Source organism: Hemiscyllium ocellatum, chromosome 17, assembly GCF_020745735.1.
Source record: "Hemiscyllium ocellatum isolate sHemOce1 chromosome 17, sHemOce1.pat.X.cur, whole genome shotgun sequence".
Lineage (NCBI taxonomy): Eukaryota > Metazoa > Chordata > Chondrichthyes > Orectolobiformes > Hemiscylliidae > Hemiscyllium > Hemiscyllium ocellatum.
In genome coordinates, this window is record NC_083417.1 from 29,825,131 (window position 1) to 29,840,665 (window position 15,535).

Sequence of the window (15,535 nt, forward strand, 5' to 3'; positions counted from 1 at the left end):
GTTCTTCCCTGCCACTGCCAAGGATGCATGCATATTTCTAGGTGAAACAATGATTTACATGTATTCCTTTCAATTCAGTGTACTGTTCCGTATTCACTGTTCATGATGCCTGATCATTTATATTAGAGGTACTGCTCAATGGAATAGTTCAATTGAATCATTGAGCTTTTCTGATGATCTGTCACCATAATTCTCCAACTCTGACTTGTCTTCAGTTTCCTGTTTTGTTCCAATGAAGCTCAACCAAAATTCAAGCACCGTACCTTTTGGCTGGGCAATTCTTCTGAACTCAATCTTGTGCTCAACAATTTAAGATAATAACCATTGCTACCATTTCTTCCAATGGCAACTAATGGTGACAATTATGTTTTCTCTCTTACATCTGACTCCTTTGTGTCTTTAATCTGTCTTATGAGCAATATCTCCTTTGGCCTTACATCATCAGTTTAGTCATTTCATCTCTCCCTGCCCCAAGTTACCACTGATTTTCATTGTTGTTCTTCCTCCTACTTGCTTAGAACCTACTACATATCTACCCATTACCAGTTCTGAGCGGAACTATTAACTAGCCCCATCACCACTGGTACTGCCAGCTCTGCTTAAAATTTCTAGCAGCATCCTTATTCTAAACTTCCTCTTGCTGCAGTCGTAGAAACTGTCAAGACTCAGTTGCTGCGCCATTGGTCACGTAGTCAGTGCAAAAGAGGAAGTGACGTGAGGTCGTGAGTATTTATCGATCTCAAAAGTTCTTGAGCATCTGAGATACAGAGCATTCGGAGGTTCAGCGGGATAGGGAGTGTGTACACCATGGGCCAGATCGAGTGGGCGATGTGGGCAAATGAACAAGCTCTGGCATCGGGGCTCAGTGAGTAACATAAAGACTGTCGAAACTCTGCAAAACTTCCTCACGTATGCTTCCCTCAGTGCTAGAGTGAAACTTCTGTAAATGTCACTTTCTGGGACAAACTTTTCGCTTGTGAACTGATGGAAGAGCCGCAGGAATAGACAGGGTTTGTTAAGATGCTCACCATCCCCTCGATTGTACAGTTACTGCTTGTATTTCTTTTGACTAGCGAGAAACATTTGGGGTCATAACTTTAGACAGTTAAAACTGATTTTGTCGCTTTCAAAACAAGTCGGCATCGACTAGTACAGAGATCCCATTTTATTTCATACATATTTTGAAAACCGTGCTATCCCCTATCATTGAGACGGTTTTAGAGTTTCGATGACTTAGAGCTGTCTCAATTTTTTCGTCTCTGATTTTTTCACTTGTATTTCCTCCTTTTTAGTTCTGCTTATTGGAGGCGTGGTCGGAGTGGCTGGACAATTCAGAGATTGGGAATTTGCCGCTTATGGCGTGTATCCTTTTCAGCGTGGAGAGCTCCCAAAATGTTAGTCCTGGCTTTAAATTAAAAAAAAACTCTTACGTTGAACATTGAGAAATGTATTTTCAGTAAGCAGTTTAAGAGAAGCTCTATTCTGGGCAGTTATAAGCCACACCAGGGGCTGAGGGCAGGGTGGTGTGGACTAGATGGGCCAGATAGCCTTTCTTGTGCTGTGAATTTATCAGTGTTCAGAAATGTTCTGGCGCAGAAGGAGGTGATTTGCCCCATTGTGTCTATATCAGCTCTTCAAGTGCACATTGTTACCTACTGCTTTCTCCCTCTTTCCTTGATCAAACTTGTGGTTGCCACTTCCAATCTCAATTTTTTTTTGCATTCTTCATGCGTTTGCTTCTATATTAAAGGTGAGTTGCTTGAGGAGGAGCAGTTGCAAGTGTTGACAAATGATGCCAGCTTTTTGATTTCTGATCATAGAGTAAGGTGCACAGTCACTGCAGTGATAATTCACAATTTCAACTTTGGAATGGGTTAATTCTTGGGTAGAGTTCTTTTACATCACAACAGAGGGTGAAAAAAAATGGTAACCTTCCTCAATTGACAATGATGATGTTCAGAAGATACATCATCCTTTGAAGACCGGGGTGGGGGGGTGGGGGGGAAGACAATGACAAGAGGATATCGAATTCTGTGTTTGGTGGAAGTAGAATAGAGTTAAAAGTCAGGAGATTGCAGAGCCTTTGCCTTTACTCTTTATGTCGTCAATGTCTACAGGAATAGTGCGAGAAGACTGAATGATAGCAAATGTCCCCTTGTTCAAGAAGGGGAGTGGGGACAACCCTGGTAATTATAGACCAGTGAGCCTTACTTTGGTTGTGGACAAAGTGTTGGAAAAGGTTATAAGAGAGGATTTATAATTATCTAGAAAGGAATAAGTTGATTAGGGATAGTCAACACAGTTTTGTGAAGGGTAGATCGTGCCTCACAAATCTTAGAGTTCAGTAAGGTGTTTGATAAGGTTCCCCATGATAGGTTATTGTACAAAATAGGGAGAGATGGGATTGAGGGTGATTTGGAGGTTTGGATCAGAGATTTTCTAGCTGAAAGAAGACAGCGAGTGGTAGTTGATGGGAAATGTTCATCCTAGAGTTCAGGTACTAGTGGTGTACTGCAAGGATCTGTTTTGGGTCCACTGCTGTTTGTCATTTTTATAAATTACGTGGATGAAGGCATAGAAGGATGGGTTAGTAAATTTGCACATGACACTACTGCCAGTGGAGTTGTGGATAGTGCTGAAGAATGTTGCAAGTTACAGAGAAACAGATAAGCTGCAGAGCTAGGCTGAGAGGTGGCAAATGGAGTTTAATGTGGAAAAGTGTGAGCTGATTTACTTTGGAAGGAGCAACAGAAATAAAGAGTACTGGGCTAAAAAGATGAGCAGTGTAGATAAGCGGGGAGATCTTGGTGTCCATGTACATAGATCCCTGAAAGTTGCCATCCAGACTGATAGGATTGTTAAGAAGGCCTACGGTGTGTTGGCTTTTATTGGTAGAGGGATTGAGTTTCGAAGCCACAAGGTCGTCGTCAGCTGTACAAAACTCTGCTGCGGCTGCACTTGGAGTATGCATACAGTGCTGGTCACCACATTATAGGAGAGATGTGGAAGCTTTGCAAAGGTTTCAGAGATGATTTACTGGGATGTTATCTGGTATTGAGAGAAGGTCTTATGAGGAAAGGCTAAGGGACTTGAGGCTGTTTTCATTAGAGAGAAGAAAGTTGAGAGGTGACTTAATTTAGATGTAAGATAATCAGAGAGTTAGATAGGGTGGACAGTGAGAGCCTTTTTCCTTGGATGATAATAGTTAACATAAGGGGACATAGCATTCAATTGAGGCATGATAGACATAGGACAGATGTCAGAGGTAGTTTCTTTACTCAGTGTAGTAGGGGCGCGGAATGCCTTACCTGCAACATTAGTAGACTTGCCAACTTTAAGGGCATTTTTAAATGGTTATTGAGTAAACATATGGATGATAATGGAATAGTGTGGGTTAGATGGGCTTCAGATTCCACAAGCTGACGCAACATTGAGGACTGAAGGGCCTGAACTGTGCTGAATTTTTCCATGTTCTATTTTAACACCAATTTGCACATGCAAACAGCAATAAGATCAATTAACTCATCAATGTTTTCGCTGTTACAGAATCAAAGAATCATACAGACCCTTCAGTCCAACTAATTTGTGCTGACCATGTTCCCCTAGTTCCCCCTGCCTGTGCTTGGCTGATATCTTCCCACACCTTTCCTATTCATGAACTTATTCAAATATCTTTTAAATGTTGTAACTGTACCTGCATCCACCAATTCCTCTGAAAATTCATTTCACACTTGTGTAAAAGAAAATTGTCCCCCATGTCCTTTTTAAGTCTTTCTCCACTCACTTTAAAAATATGTCCCCTAATCTTGAAATCCCCTACCATCGGGAAAAGCTGCCATTCACCGTATTGGTATCCCTCATTATTTGACAAAACCCCTCGACTTCCTCTGCTCCATTGAAAAAAGTCCCATCCTATCCAGCCTATCCCTTTAACTCAAATCTTCCATACCTGGCAACACTCTGGTAAATCTTTTCTGAACGCTGTCTCTCTAGCATGATAATATCCTTCCTCTAATGGGGAGATCAAAACTGGAAGTAGTACTCTAGAGGCTCTAGAGGAGTTGGGGGTGAAATTCCAGGCAGAATATTGGGAGGAAAATTCACATACTTTCCTTTGAAGAATTCAAGTTCCAATTTAGGTTGTTACTGAAGAGACAATGCATAACTCCCTCCATAATATTAAGCCGTGAGCCAAATAGTTGCTCAAATATTTAAAATAGTTCTTCTGACTCTAAAGCTCTTGGCCAAAACTAGGAGACAGTACATTTAGAAAAAGATGAATGTATAAGTCATTATTTATTCTCTCTTTTTCAGTTATATCAGCATTTCTTTACTTGAAAGGCAGTATTGTGTATGTATGGACCCTGAATCAAATGGCTGGATTGTACCTATTTTAATAGAATAATCTTAAGAACAAAAGGTGTTTTTGATGACAATGTAATGGTAACTTTTTGGTGAAGCTTTGAACTATCTTCAGGCTTTGGAAGCGGATGTTTAGTTTTGCATTTGATCTACTTCTATTGGTATGTGGAGTGAGTGGAAACTAAAGTGATGAAGATATCCAAAAGTAAAATGCATACCAACTTAAGTCCATTGTCACCATCTTAATTACAAGGATCAACTCAGTAGTGTATCTGAATGTTTTGGTAGGATGGAAATAATTTTCTTCTTTCTCCAAGAAGTCACTGAATAAAATGTAAAGTTACAGTAGATTTGTGGAGTGTTCTTTGTGATTGATACTTATGCTGAATTTCTAGCAGCTGTTTAGACTGTAGTGGCTGTAATAAAAGTAATCTTTCTAGTTTGATAACTTTTGAAGGTCATGAGAGCAGGTTATGAAATTGAAGAAGTAACTACTGGTTCCATGGAAGGCTGACTGAGTTGAATCATAGTGGCATTCAATTGTGTGTTTGTTTTTCTTTAACTTGAAATATTCAGTGCTGCAGGTGTCTTTGTAATTTTGTTGGAATACCCCAGAGGAAAGAGACGAAAGGGAACAACCATGGAGAGACCGTAAGTAAATTATTGACAGAGAAAAGAATATGATAAAGAAGTTAAAATGCTTGGCTATATATGAATGTCATTTATTTAAAAGGAGTATGATTGGTACAAAGAAAGATAGAGAAGCATCAGAATAAAAGCAAATGGAAATAATTGAAAGAAGCAAATTGTTATTTTAATAGGAAGAGTTTTTTTTAAATTACAGGGCATTTTCAATACTTTGTCTCATTTACTGCTAATTTTTTGATCCTAGGGGTCAGTGGTTTTTGGCAGCTGTTGTGAAATTGTTTGGACCTTTAACACGGAATTACTATGTCCGTGCTATTCTCCACGCATGGTAGGATTCATATGTTTCTTTTTGTTTTGTTGTCAAAATAATTATGATTTGAATTTGAAGCTGTCTCTTGAATTCTTTATCTCAAAGGAAGTTTTGACTGATCTTCTTTATTAATAATCACATGAAAATTTGAAGCTAAAAACTAAGTGCTACCTATGCTACAGAAGTCCTGTGGGTTGGATATTCCCACACCTTTCCACCAAACACACTCTAACCACCAACAATTCCAAAAATGCAGTGCTGGTGCATTCATTTGTTTACTATACTTACTTATTGAGGAACTCTGCTGCTAAGGGCAGTGCCACATCTAGTGATATGCTACACAGTTTGCTACTTGCAGTATGGGTTGAACTTCAGCTATATACTGAACTAAGCTCTTCAGTAACTGAACGTCTACTTCAGAGTGACCATTCGGCAGCCACGTTAGAACAAAAAAAAGAGTAGGGGTGTAAAAATGTGAATTAAAAATGTGGGTTGAAATATTCATATTATTTCAGCTAGAGAAAAATGATGGAATTGTACAGCAGGTCTGACCGTATCTGTGAAGAGCAAATATTGCTAACATTTTCAAACACAGATTCTTTGTAGGAATTCAAGATTTGAGCCATAAAGAAATATTCACTGATTTTTAAAGAGAATGACTGACTCGGATGACCTAATCAGTAGAGAGGACATGAATGGTTTGAATGACTTGAAATCTGTTCGATCAAATAAAAGGGAATACTCATCCTTATAAAGATTCTCAGTTACTTTCCTGAAGGGGATTTTGTGCAGATTTGCTTTTGCATCTTTATTCTTTAATTTATATTTGTTCAGTCTTCTTCATCTTTTACTTATGGAAAATATCACTATTTTGTACAAACATCAGAGATTTATGAATGTTTGGGTGATGCTGTTGCTAAGTGTTTGTCTAAAGGATTTTGCTGTTTATTTAATTCTCTCCAGCTTAGCAGTACCTGGAGGCTTTATATTACCCACAGTCCTGGGCACCGTCAACCTTGGCATTGCCAGCCTCATCTACCTACTTGTAAGTGCATGTTCCTATTCTTGTAGTATTTGAAGTATAAATACTCTGAACCGTAACCATTTCAATTGAGGTTATTTTGTGACTTAGTGCATTAAATGATTAAATACTACTTTTCAAAATAATCCTTTTCTCTTGAAATGAGAAACAATTTTTTTTTGGAATTTTGCTCATGGAAGGTGGGTATTGCTGGCTAGGGAAGAGGGCAATCAAGAGTCAGTCACATTGCAGTGAGTCTAGACTCACAAGCAGATCAAACTGGGTAAGACTGGCAGATTGCATACAGTAATCATTTGTTTATAAGTTCAAAAGCAATTATTGTTTGGATTTGAGATTGTCTTTTCATTTATTTGGCAATTATGACCATGCAACTGAAGCTATAGAAAATAGGTACATATTTTTGAGAACATTAGGGACCACAAATAATATTGCACTGGTATTAATGCTACATACTTGTATAGAATATGTAATTACTGTTTCTTATTACTGAATGTTTTTCTTAAAATTCCAATGGGAGATTGTACTGAACAACTCCAGAGACCAGGGGACATAAATCTCCGCTGATACTCCAGTGCAACAATAAAGAAGTGCTGCATTGTGAGAGATGTTGATTTTCAGATGATGTTAAAACAAAACCATGTAGGGTTTCTAAGGTGGCTGTAAAAGGTACCTTTCTTTTTCCAAGAATGGTATTTTTTCTCCATGTCCTGGCCAATATTTATCCATCAATCAGCATCACAAAAACAGAACATCTGGTCATTAGGACAAACTGTGTGCATGATTTTGCTGCCATATTTCCCACGCCAAAACACAGTGCTGTTGAAAACTATTTAATAGGCTGTAAAATACTATTAGATGAGCTCATGAGTGGCACTATACAAATACAAGTCTGTCTTCCTGCTGATTCAGCCATTTTACCTAATTAATAAACAGAGGCATTAGCCAGGACAAAATCTAATTCCTGTGCTGAGGTAGCTGAATTCAGCTAGGATAGCATTTGGTACACTGATGTTTTCTTCCACAGTTCTGAGTTAGAGTGAATGTCTGCCACTTGATAGCATTTGTTAAAAGTTGATCCTTATTGGCATCAATTGAGAACAAGATCAGATTACCTGCTGATACATGCTGTTTAGGGTCACTGTTTAGTGTGAATATTAGTCACTTGAACAACACACCATAATATGAATAGCTGAATGAGAAAGATGAGATGAAAAGTCCTGGCAAGTAAAATATGAAGATATTGGGTTGGTGGTTTTAGTTCATTAATAAATGAAAGTAACCATAGTTGTCAGAGGTGTCCAATATATAAATAGAACTATAAATAGCAGTGGCAATGGTTCTGGATGTAGGTTTGTTCGCTGGGCTGGAAGGTTCATTTCAGATGTTTCGTCACCATAATGGGTAACATAATCAGTGAGCCTCCAGATGAAGCACTGGTGGTATGGCCCGCTTTCTATTTGTGTTTAGGTTTCTTTGGGATGGTGATGTCATTTCCTGTTGCTTTTCTCAGAGGGTGGTAGATGGGATCCAAGTCAATGTGTTTGTTGATAGAGTGCCGGTTAGATTGACTTAGATCCCATATGCCATCCCCTGAGAAAAAGAACAGCAAATGACATCACCAACCAAAGAAAACCTAAACACACAAATAGAAAGCGGGCCATGCCACCAGTGCTTCATCTGGAGACTCACCAATGATGTTACCTATTATGGTAATGAAACTCCTGAAAATGAACCTTCCAGCTCAGCGAGCAAACCTTCAGCCAGAACCTCAGCCTGAGCTACAGATCTTCTCAAACCTCACCAGCAATTGTTCTATTCTGGGCTGCCAATGGATGGGGTAGGTCTTGGCTTTGTATCTGTGCTAAGAGGTGTTGAGTAACTGCATTTGAGAGGGAATTTCACACCTACAGTAAATGCTACCTTTTTCAACTAGAAAATGACACCAAATATTTCTTGAATTTATAATACTAGTTTCACCAACGACATATGTCCCAGCTACATTATGATTTTTATAAAAGTATTGCAAATGATACTGTTAAGAGATAGGGCACACATAGGAGCTAATAATGGGCATCAAGATTTTTCACATTTTCAGTCTGTTGCATGTTTTTGTATGGTTGTACTGTGAAACTGAGCTATTTTTGTGATCTTTCTGACAAAACACCTTGAATAAATACATTCTACATTTGATAAAGAGCAGCAAACAATCCCCCAACTAAATAATTACTGATCTGCCACATTGAAGTTCCTTGTACTACCAAATTGTGGGAGAAATTAGGTTTCATTGAGTTGTACTGCAGCACTGCTGCCTGGAAACTGGCAGAAAAATATATTCTGAAGTTTAGTGCATTTGTAGAATAGAGATGATTGGTTGAACACTGTGATTGTTTCATAGTGGCAGCCTCGAGAGTGTGTTCCTGGGAAAGCATGGCAGGTCAGGCAGCATCTGAGGAGCAGGAGAATCAATGTTTCGGGTATAAGCCTTTCATCAGGAATGAGGCTTCTGGGCGGGAGCTGAGAGATAAGTGGGAGGGGAATGGGGTGGGTAACTGAGAAAGTGATAAGTGGATGAAGGTGAGGGAGACCGGTGATAGGTCGTGGGGAGGGGGGGGGAATGATGGACTGGTCTGGAGGGTAGTGCCGAGTTGGAGGCTTGGGACTGGGATAATTTGGTGGGGGGGGGGAAATGAGGAAGCTGTTGAAATCCACATTAATCCTTTGATTTATCCCTCAAGACGGAATATGAGGTGTTCTTCCTCCAGGTGTCGGATGGTAACGATTTGGCGGTGGAGGAGGTCCAGGACCTGTACGTCCTTGATGGAGTGGGAGGGGGAGTTGAAGTGTTCAGCCACGGGGCGGTGGGGTTGTTGGGTGCGGGTGTCCCAGAGATGTTCTCTGAAATAGAGTCATAGAGATGTACAGCATGGAAACAGACTAGATATCCCAACCCAATCTAGTCCCACCTGCCAGCACCCGGCCCATATCCCTCCAAACACTTTCTATTCATATATCCATCCAAATGCTTCTTAAATGTTGCAATTGTACCAGCCTCCACCACTTCCTCTGGCAGCTCATTCCATACACGTACCACCCTCTGCGTGAAAAAGTTGCCCCTTAGGTCTCTTTTATATCTTTCCCCTCTCACCCTAAACCTCAGGCTCCAACCCCAGGGAATAGACTTTGTCTATTTATCCTGTCCATGCTCCTCATAATTTTGTAAACCTCTATAAGGTCACCCCTCAGCCTCCAACACTCCAGGGAAAACAACCCCAGCCTGTTCAGCCTCTCCCTGTAGCTCAGATCCTCCAACCCTGGCAACATCCTTGTAAATCTTTTTTGAACCCTTTCAAGTTTCACAATATCTTTCTAATAGGAAGGAGACCAGAATTGCAAGCAATATTCCAACAGTGGCCTAACCAATGTCCTGTACAGCCGCAACATGACCTCCCAACTCGTGTACTCAATAGTCTGACCAATAAAGGAAAGCATACCAAACGCCTTCTTCACTATCCTATCTACCTGTAACTCCACTTTCAAGGAGCTATGAACCTACACTCCAAGGTCTCTGTTCAGCAACACTCCCTAGGACCTTACCATTAAGTGTATAAGTCCTGCTAAGATTTGCTTTCCCAAAAATACAGCACCTCGTATTTATCTGAATTAAACTCCATTTGCCACTTCTCAGCTCAAATGATCTGCAACAAGGTGCCCTGTCTCCCCAATGTAGAGGAGACCACACCGGGTGCAACAGATGCAATAGATGACATTGGTAGAGGTACAGGTAAATTTCTGATGGATGTGGAAGGATCCCTTGGGGCCTTGGAGGTAAATTAGGAGAGTGATGTGGGCGCAGTTTTGCACTTCCAGCGGTGGCAGGGGAAGGTTCCAGGAATAGGGTGTGGGCTGGTGGAGGATTGCATCATCTTCTGCCACCTCCAGATGGACCCCACTAAAGATATATTTCTCTCCCTACCCTTATGAGCGTTCTGGAGAGACCATTCTCTCCGCTACTCCCTCGTCAGGTCCATGCCCCCCAACACTTTCCCTGCCACTGCAGAAAGTGCAAAACCTGCGCCCACACCACTCACCTCACCTCTGTCCAAGGCCCGAAGGGATCCTCCCTCATCCTGTCAGAAATTTTACCTATACCTCTACCAATGTCATCTACTGTATCTGTTGCACCTGGTGTAGTCTCCTCTAATCAGAGAGACAGAATGCCTCCTTGCAGATCATTTAAGAGTACATCCTTGGGACACCCGCACCCACCAATCCCACTTCGACTCCCCCTCCCACTGTGTCAAAGACATGCAGGTCTTAGGCCTCCTCCACTGCCCAAACCATTACCACCCGATGCCTGGAGGAAAAGTGCCTCATATTCTGTCTTGGGACCCAGCAACCACACTGGGTAAATGTGGATTTCAAAGCTTTCTCATTTCCCATTCCCCCACGTTATCCCAGTCCCATGCCCCAATGCGGCACCGCCCTCCGGACCTGTCCACCAATCCCCCCCCCCCACCGCCTCCCATTTATCTCTCAGCCCTAGCCTACAAGTCTCATTCTGATGAAAGGCTTATGCCCAAAACATCAATACTCCTGCTCCTCTGATGTTGCCTGATCTGCTGTGCTTTCCCAACAACACACTCTCTCGACTCTAATCTCAAGCATCTATAGTCCTCACATTCCCTCATAGTGGCAGCCTAATTGTCTTGCTGCTATCTCAGAAAGACAGATGCTAAAAATTGACAGAAATTAATGTATGGAGTGGTTGTTTTGACTGACCACCATTACACATGCAGACAAGCAACACTGGGGGGCAGTTCCTTAAGACTAAGACCTTGCTTGTTTCATGTAAGATACTTTTATTTTGTTTCAATAATGTTTTTCATTAGAACAAGACTTAAGATTTAACATTATGATATTTATTAGAATTGTGTGGTCATAATTTAAGGTTAATAACCTTAGGTTTGCACAAGTTGTACACAAATTTAAGGTTAGTAACTATAGTCAGATATTCTCTGCAGCTTATACAGATTAATGTGCTGATAGGTCTGTATAGTGTAAAGAAAGACACAGTCAATGCTCAAACTACGTAGGGGCAGCGGAGGAATTGAACCCTGAAAGTCCCCAACCACCTGGGAACGTTCACATTTGCTTTTGAGGCGGTGGGTGGGTTTTTGGAGAGGGGGTGAATTGTGGTAGTGGTGGAATGTGTGACCTATCAAATAAAAGTTAATTGATTCGATCAGCAGCACATGATTATGACTGGAATAGCAGTGAGCAGTTAAAGGCAGTACCGGGGGAAAGAGAGAGTGACAACAAGTTGAGAGCCAGGGTTTAAGGGCTGAAAGCTGAGGCTGGGGACAGAACGTGGATGATGGGAGGAATGGTGGGGGAGGTAGCGAGGTCTGGGAGCAACATGATGAAATCCAGCGGGAGGTGAGTGCCAACAGAAATATTTGGCTGGGCGGGCTTTTATTGAGTCCAGGAATTCCATCTGCTGGGTCTGGCCTCGGTCAGCCAGAGGAGGGCAGAGGTAGGAGGGTGAAGTGGCTGCAGGCTGGTTCTGGACGGGGAAGGAGACTGCAAAGGTGGTGTGTGGGAGAGGGAGGTTTCAAGGATCGGGTGAGAGGGTAGCTGTACAGCTTTAAATCTGTCAGCAAAGAAATACTCTTAACTAGAATCTAAGGAAGTTTCAAATTACTGAGGTAATTTAATACCTTGCCAAAAAAAAGTGGCCAAGTTCAGCAGCTCACATTTTGGAGAAAATATAGGCAATTCTATGTAATGAATACTTTTAATAGGGTTGTAACTACCTGGATAAAATGTTTCAGATTTGTGCCCTTTTTGTGAAGGGAAAACATTGGCTATGACCTCAGCAGATGTCTTTTAAGGGGATAGATTTTTTTTGCATCAAAGTGTGTGTCAATAGTTTGGCAGAAAATATTTTTGTTAACTTTCTGCCTATTTGTTTTATATCAATTTAAAGACTGGTGTTCAGGAGCTTACATGTTTTTATCATCTGTTGTGGCTTTTAAGTGTAATGGAGGGGTGATCATTATTGAGGACATTGAATATATTATTTTAATTCTGATTATGTGAGAGTCCAAATACCCATTTATCAACAGAAATGTGAAAAATGTTGTTACTACATCACAACATAACTGATAAATTGCTGAGAATAAAAAAGTACCCCTGACAAAAAGTCAAAAAATCACCCTTGAAAGATGCTCAAAAGGAGTCTTCGTAAAAGAAAATAATTTTGAACTTGTGTTCACAAAAGTGTGGATAAGCCATTCAACCCCTCAAGCCTCCTTGCCATGAAGTCAGAACATGATTGATATGAAGCTGAACTTTTTTTTTATCTATCTTCATGTCCTTGTGCAATAAAATCTGTATCTCCTTGACTATTATTCATTTCTTAGGAATGGACAATTCCAGATTTTGACTCCACTTTGTGTAGACATAATGGATACTAGTTTGACCATTTCATTCAACTCCTTATCCACGGCCCTCCGTGCCTTGCCCCTTCCTATATCTGTAACTTTTACATACTCCACCTTCAGGCTCAGTTTTAAATTTCACCGCTATCTGTGGCTGTACTTTTCAGCTGCCTATGCCCTAAACTTTTGAATGTGCCCCCAAATTTCTTTTTCACTGTCTCCCACTTGCACACTCTCACTGTCACATTCTCTTCTCGCTTTTTTTTATGCCTTTGATCAACCTCTTATTACATCCTCCTTGATATCATCTTTTGCAGCTTAGTGCCAAAATCGTTTTCTTCCTTTTGGCCCTGAAACATACCTTGGTTGTTTGTCATATTAAAGCTGTTATATAAATGCATATTGTTGCAAGCAGTGTTTTCTGATTTTGTGACTCCGAAATGGTGAAGTTCTGATTTTAAGTTTGCATATCTGTCTTTGGGAAAGTTAGATCACAGTCTGCTCCACTACACTCCGTTTTGGGTGTTAGACCTCCAAAGAATATATTAACTGCAGAAAGCATACATTCATTCAGCATAATTATTCCAGAGCTTTAAAAGGTTATATTATGAGGACAAGTTACATTAATCTGTCCTGAGAGATGATCAAATGACTGGTGGCATCCTTTTTAAAAAATATCGTATTTCTCAATCTAGGCTGCCTTCCGAAAAGAAGAATGGAGACCTATACAGGCGGGACAGACTCCAAAAGGACACGTTGGAAAGAGTATCCATCAGCCACCCACAAACCCTCCACCACGGCCTCCTGCTGAACATCGAAGAAAACAAATGGATGATGGAAGAACTGGAGCTATTGAAGTCACAGCCACAGCTTGACTCAAACTGAAGTGACTCCAATGGCAACTGTAATTATTCATCTGTCCCACTATTTTACTGAACATGTTAATACAATGCAATGTGGTATTTAGACCCCATATAAGATCAAATTATGATTGAAAGAAATATGAACATTTTTTCTGCCGTAGGGGTTTTCTCATTTACAGCGAGACAATCTGCTATTTTGTTTATTTGTTATCATTAATGTTTCCGTGATATTGTTACCTAAAGTTCTCCCTTTTCATTTATGCTGTTGATAAGACTTGTTCTTTGTAAAGTATTAATAAAGTAAAAGAATGGGCTGGCAAATGCCATTCTCTTAAAACATTAATAGCAATTCACTGTTGGGTTTGTAAAAGAGGAAGGGAATCATTTGCTCTAATGTACAAATCTCACAACCCAAATACAATTGAGTGATGAATCATGCCATTCCAAGTGATTACAACAGAGGGAACTGATCTACTTCCCTCAAAGCTCTCTCTCTGTCTTTTCTCTCCACATCTACCCCCACCCCCAGTCATATTCTTATCCAAATCATTTATATAAAATGGCAACAAAAGTGAGCCCAATACATATCTATACAGAACACCATTAGTTACAGGCCTCCATTCCGAAAAGCTATCCTCCACCACCCACCCTCCATCTTCTACTGTAAACCTAATTTAGTTTCGAATTGGCAAGCTCACCTGGAATCCCATTTGATCTAACTTTACCAATTTGTCTACCATGTGGAATCTTATCAAAGGCTTTACTGAAGTCTCCTTATGTAATGTCTATCACTGTGCTCTCAAAAAGTAATCTTTTTGGTTACTTCAATGAAAAACTCAAATCAAGTTTGTGAGACAGTTTCCCTTGCACAAAACTATGCTGACTAGCCCTAATGAATCCTTATTTCTCCAAATGCTTGTAAGTCTTATCTTTCACAATCACCTCCAACAATCTACCCACTACTGACATTGGACTCACAGGTCTATCATCTCTGGGTTTCTCTTACAGCCTTTCTTACACAATGGCACAACATTGATTATTCCAGTCCTGTGGGTCTATTTAATGCTGTAACAATGTCACAAGATATGATTCTTGGAAATAATGTATGATCAACTCATCAACTATATTTTTAAGCAGAATGTGCCATACACCTCTACTCTGGTCATTACTCCATGGGAAGCAATGTTTTGGAGATATTGTCTCATACTCAGTAATGAACATTAAGTAGTAGATATGATATAATGCAAATATAGGATTTGTGCTAATTCAACCAAATATTCATTCATTTACCAGCTTCGAGTCTGCACCCTCTGTCAGTAGATATTGGAAATTTTTTTTTTAACCGCATACGGAAAATTGATTTTGAAACATTTTAAAGTAAACTCATTGGACTCCCCACTCTCAACATCCTGGGGATTACCGTTGACCAGAAACTCAACTGAACCCACCACATAAACACATTGTCTATAAGATCAGTTCAAAGGCTAGGAAAAATGTGGTGAGTAACTTACTTAAAACCCAAAGCCAATTCACCACCTGCAACACACAAGTGAGGTATGTGATGGAATACTCCCTGCCTGCTTAGTTGGTTGCAGCTCCAACAACACTCATGGAGTTTGAAACCATCCAGGATAAAGCAGGCTGCGTTATTAGTTCTATATTCGTAATCATCCATGCCTTACACCAATGAAGTTCAGTAGTGTGTACTATCTGTAAGATGCACTGCAGAAATTCACTAAAGGTCCTCAAGACAGCAACTTCCAAACCCATAACCACCTCCATCTAGAGAAACAAGGATGGCAGATACATAAAGCACAACCTCCTGCACGTTCACCTCCAAGTTATTCACCATCCTGACTTGGAAATATAT

The 15,535-nt window shown here is 40.4% G+C and overlaps 1 protein-coding gene across 1 annotated transcript; it reads left to right on the plus strand.

Annotated features, from left to right (window-relative positions):
* Positions 1-729: 729 nt before the first annotated feature.
* On the plus strand, positions 730-14,008 carry LOC132823683 (cytochrome b-245 light chain). The gene is made up of 6 exons (XM_060837642.1): positions 730-865; positions 1,293-1,362; positions 4,939-5,013; positions 5,255-5,338; positions 6,284-6,365; positions 13,498-14,008. The coding sequence occupies exons 1-6, from the start codon at positions 808-810 to the stop codon at positions 13,675-13,677; spliced, it is 549 nt and encodes a 182-aa protein (XP_060693625.1). The 5' UTR covers positions 730-807; the 3' UTR covers positions 13,678-14,008.
* The last annotated feature ends 1,527 nt before the right edge of the window (positions 14,009-15,535 follow it).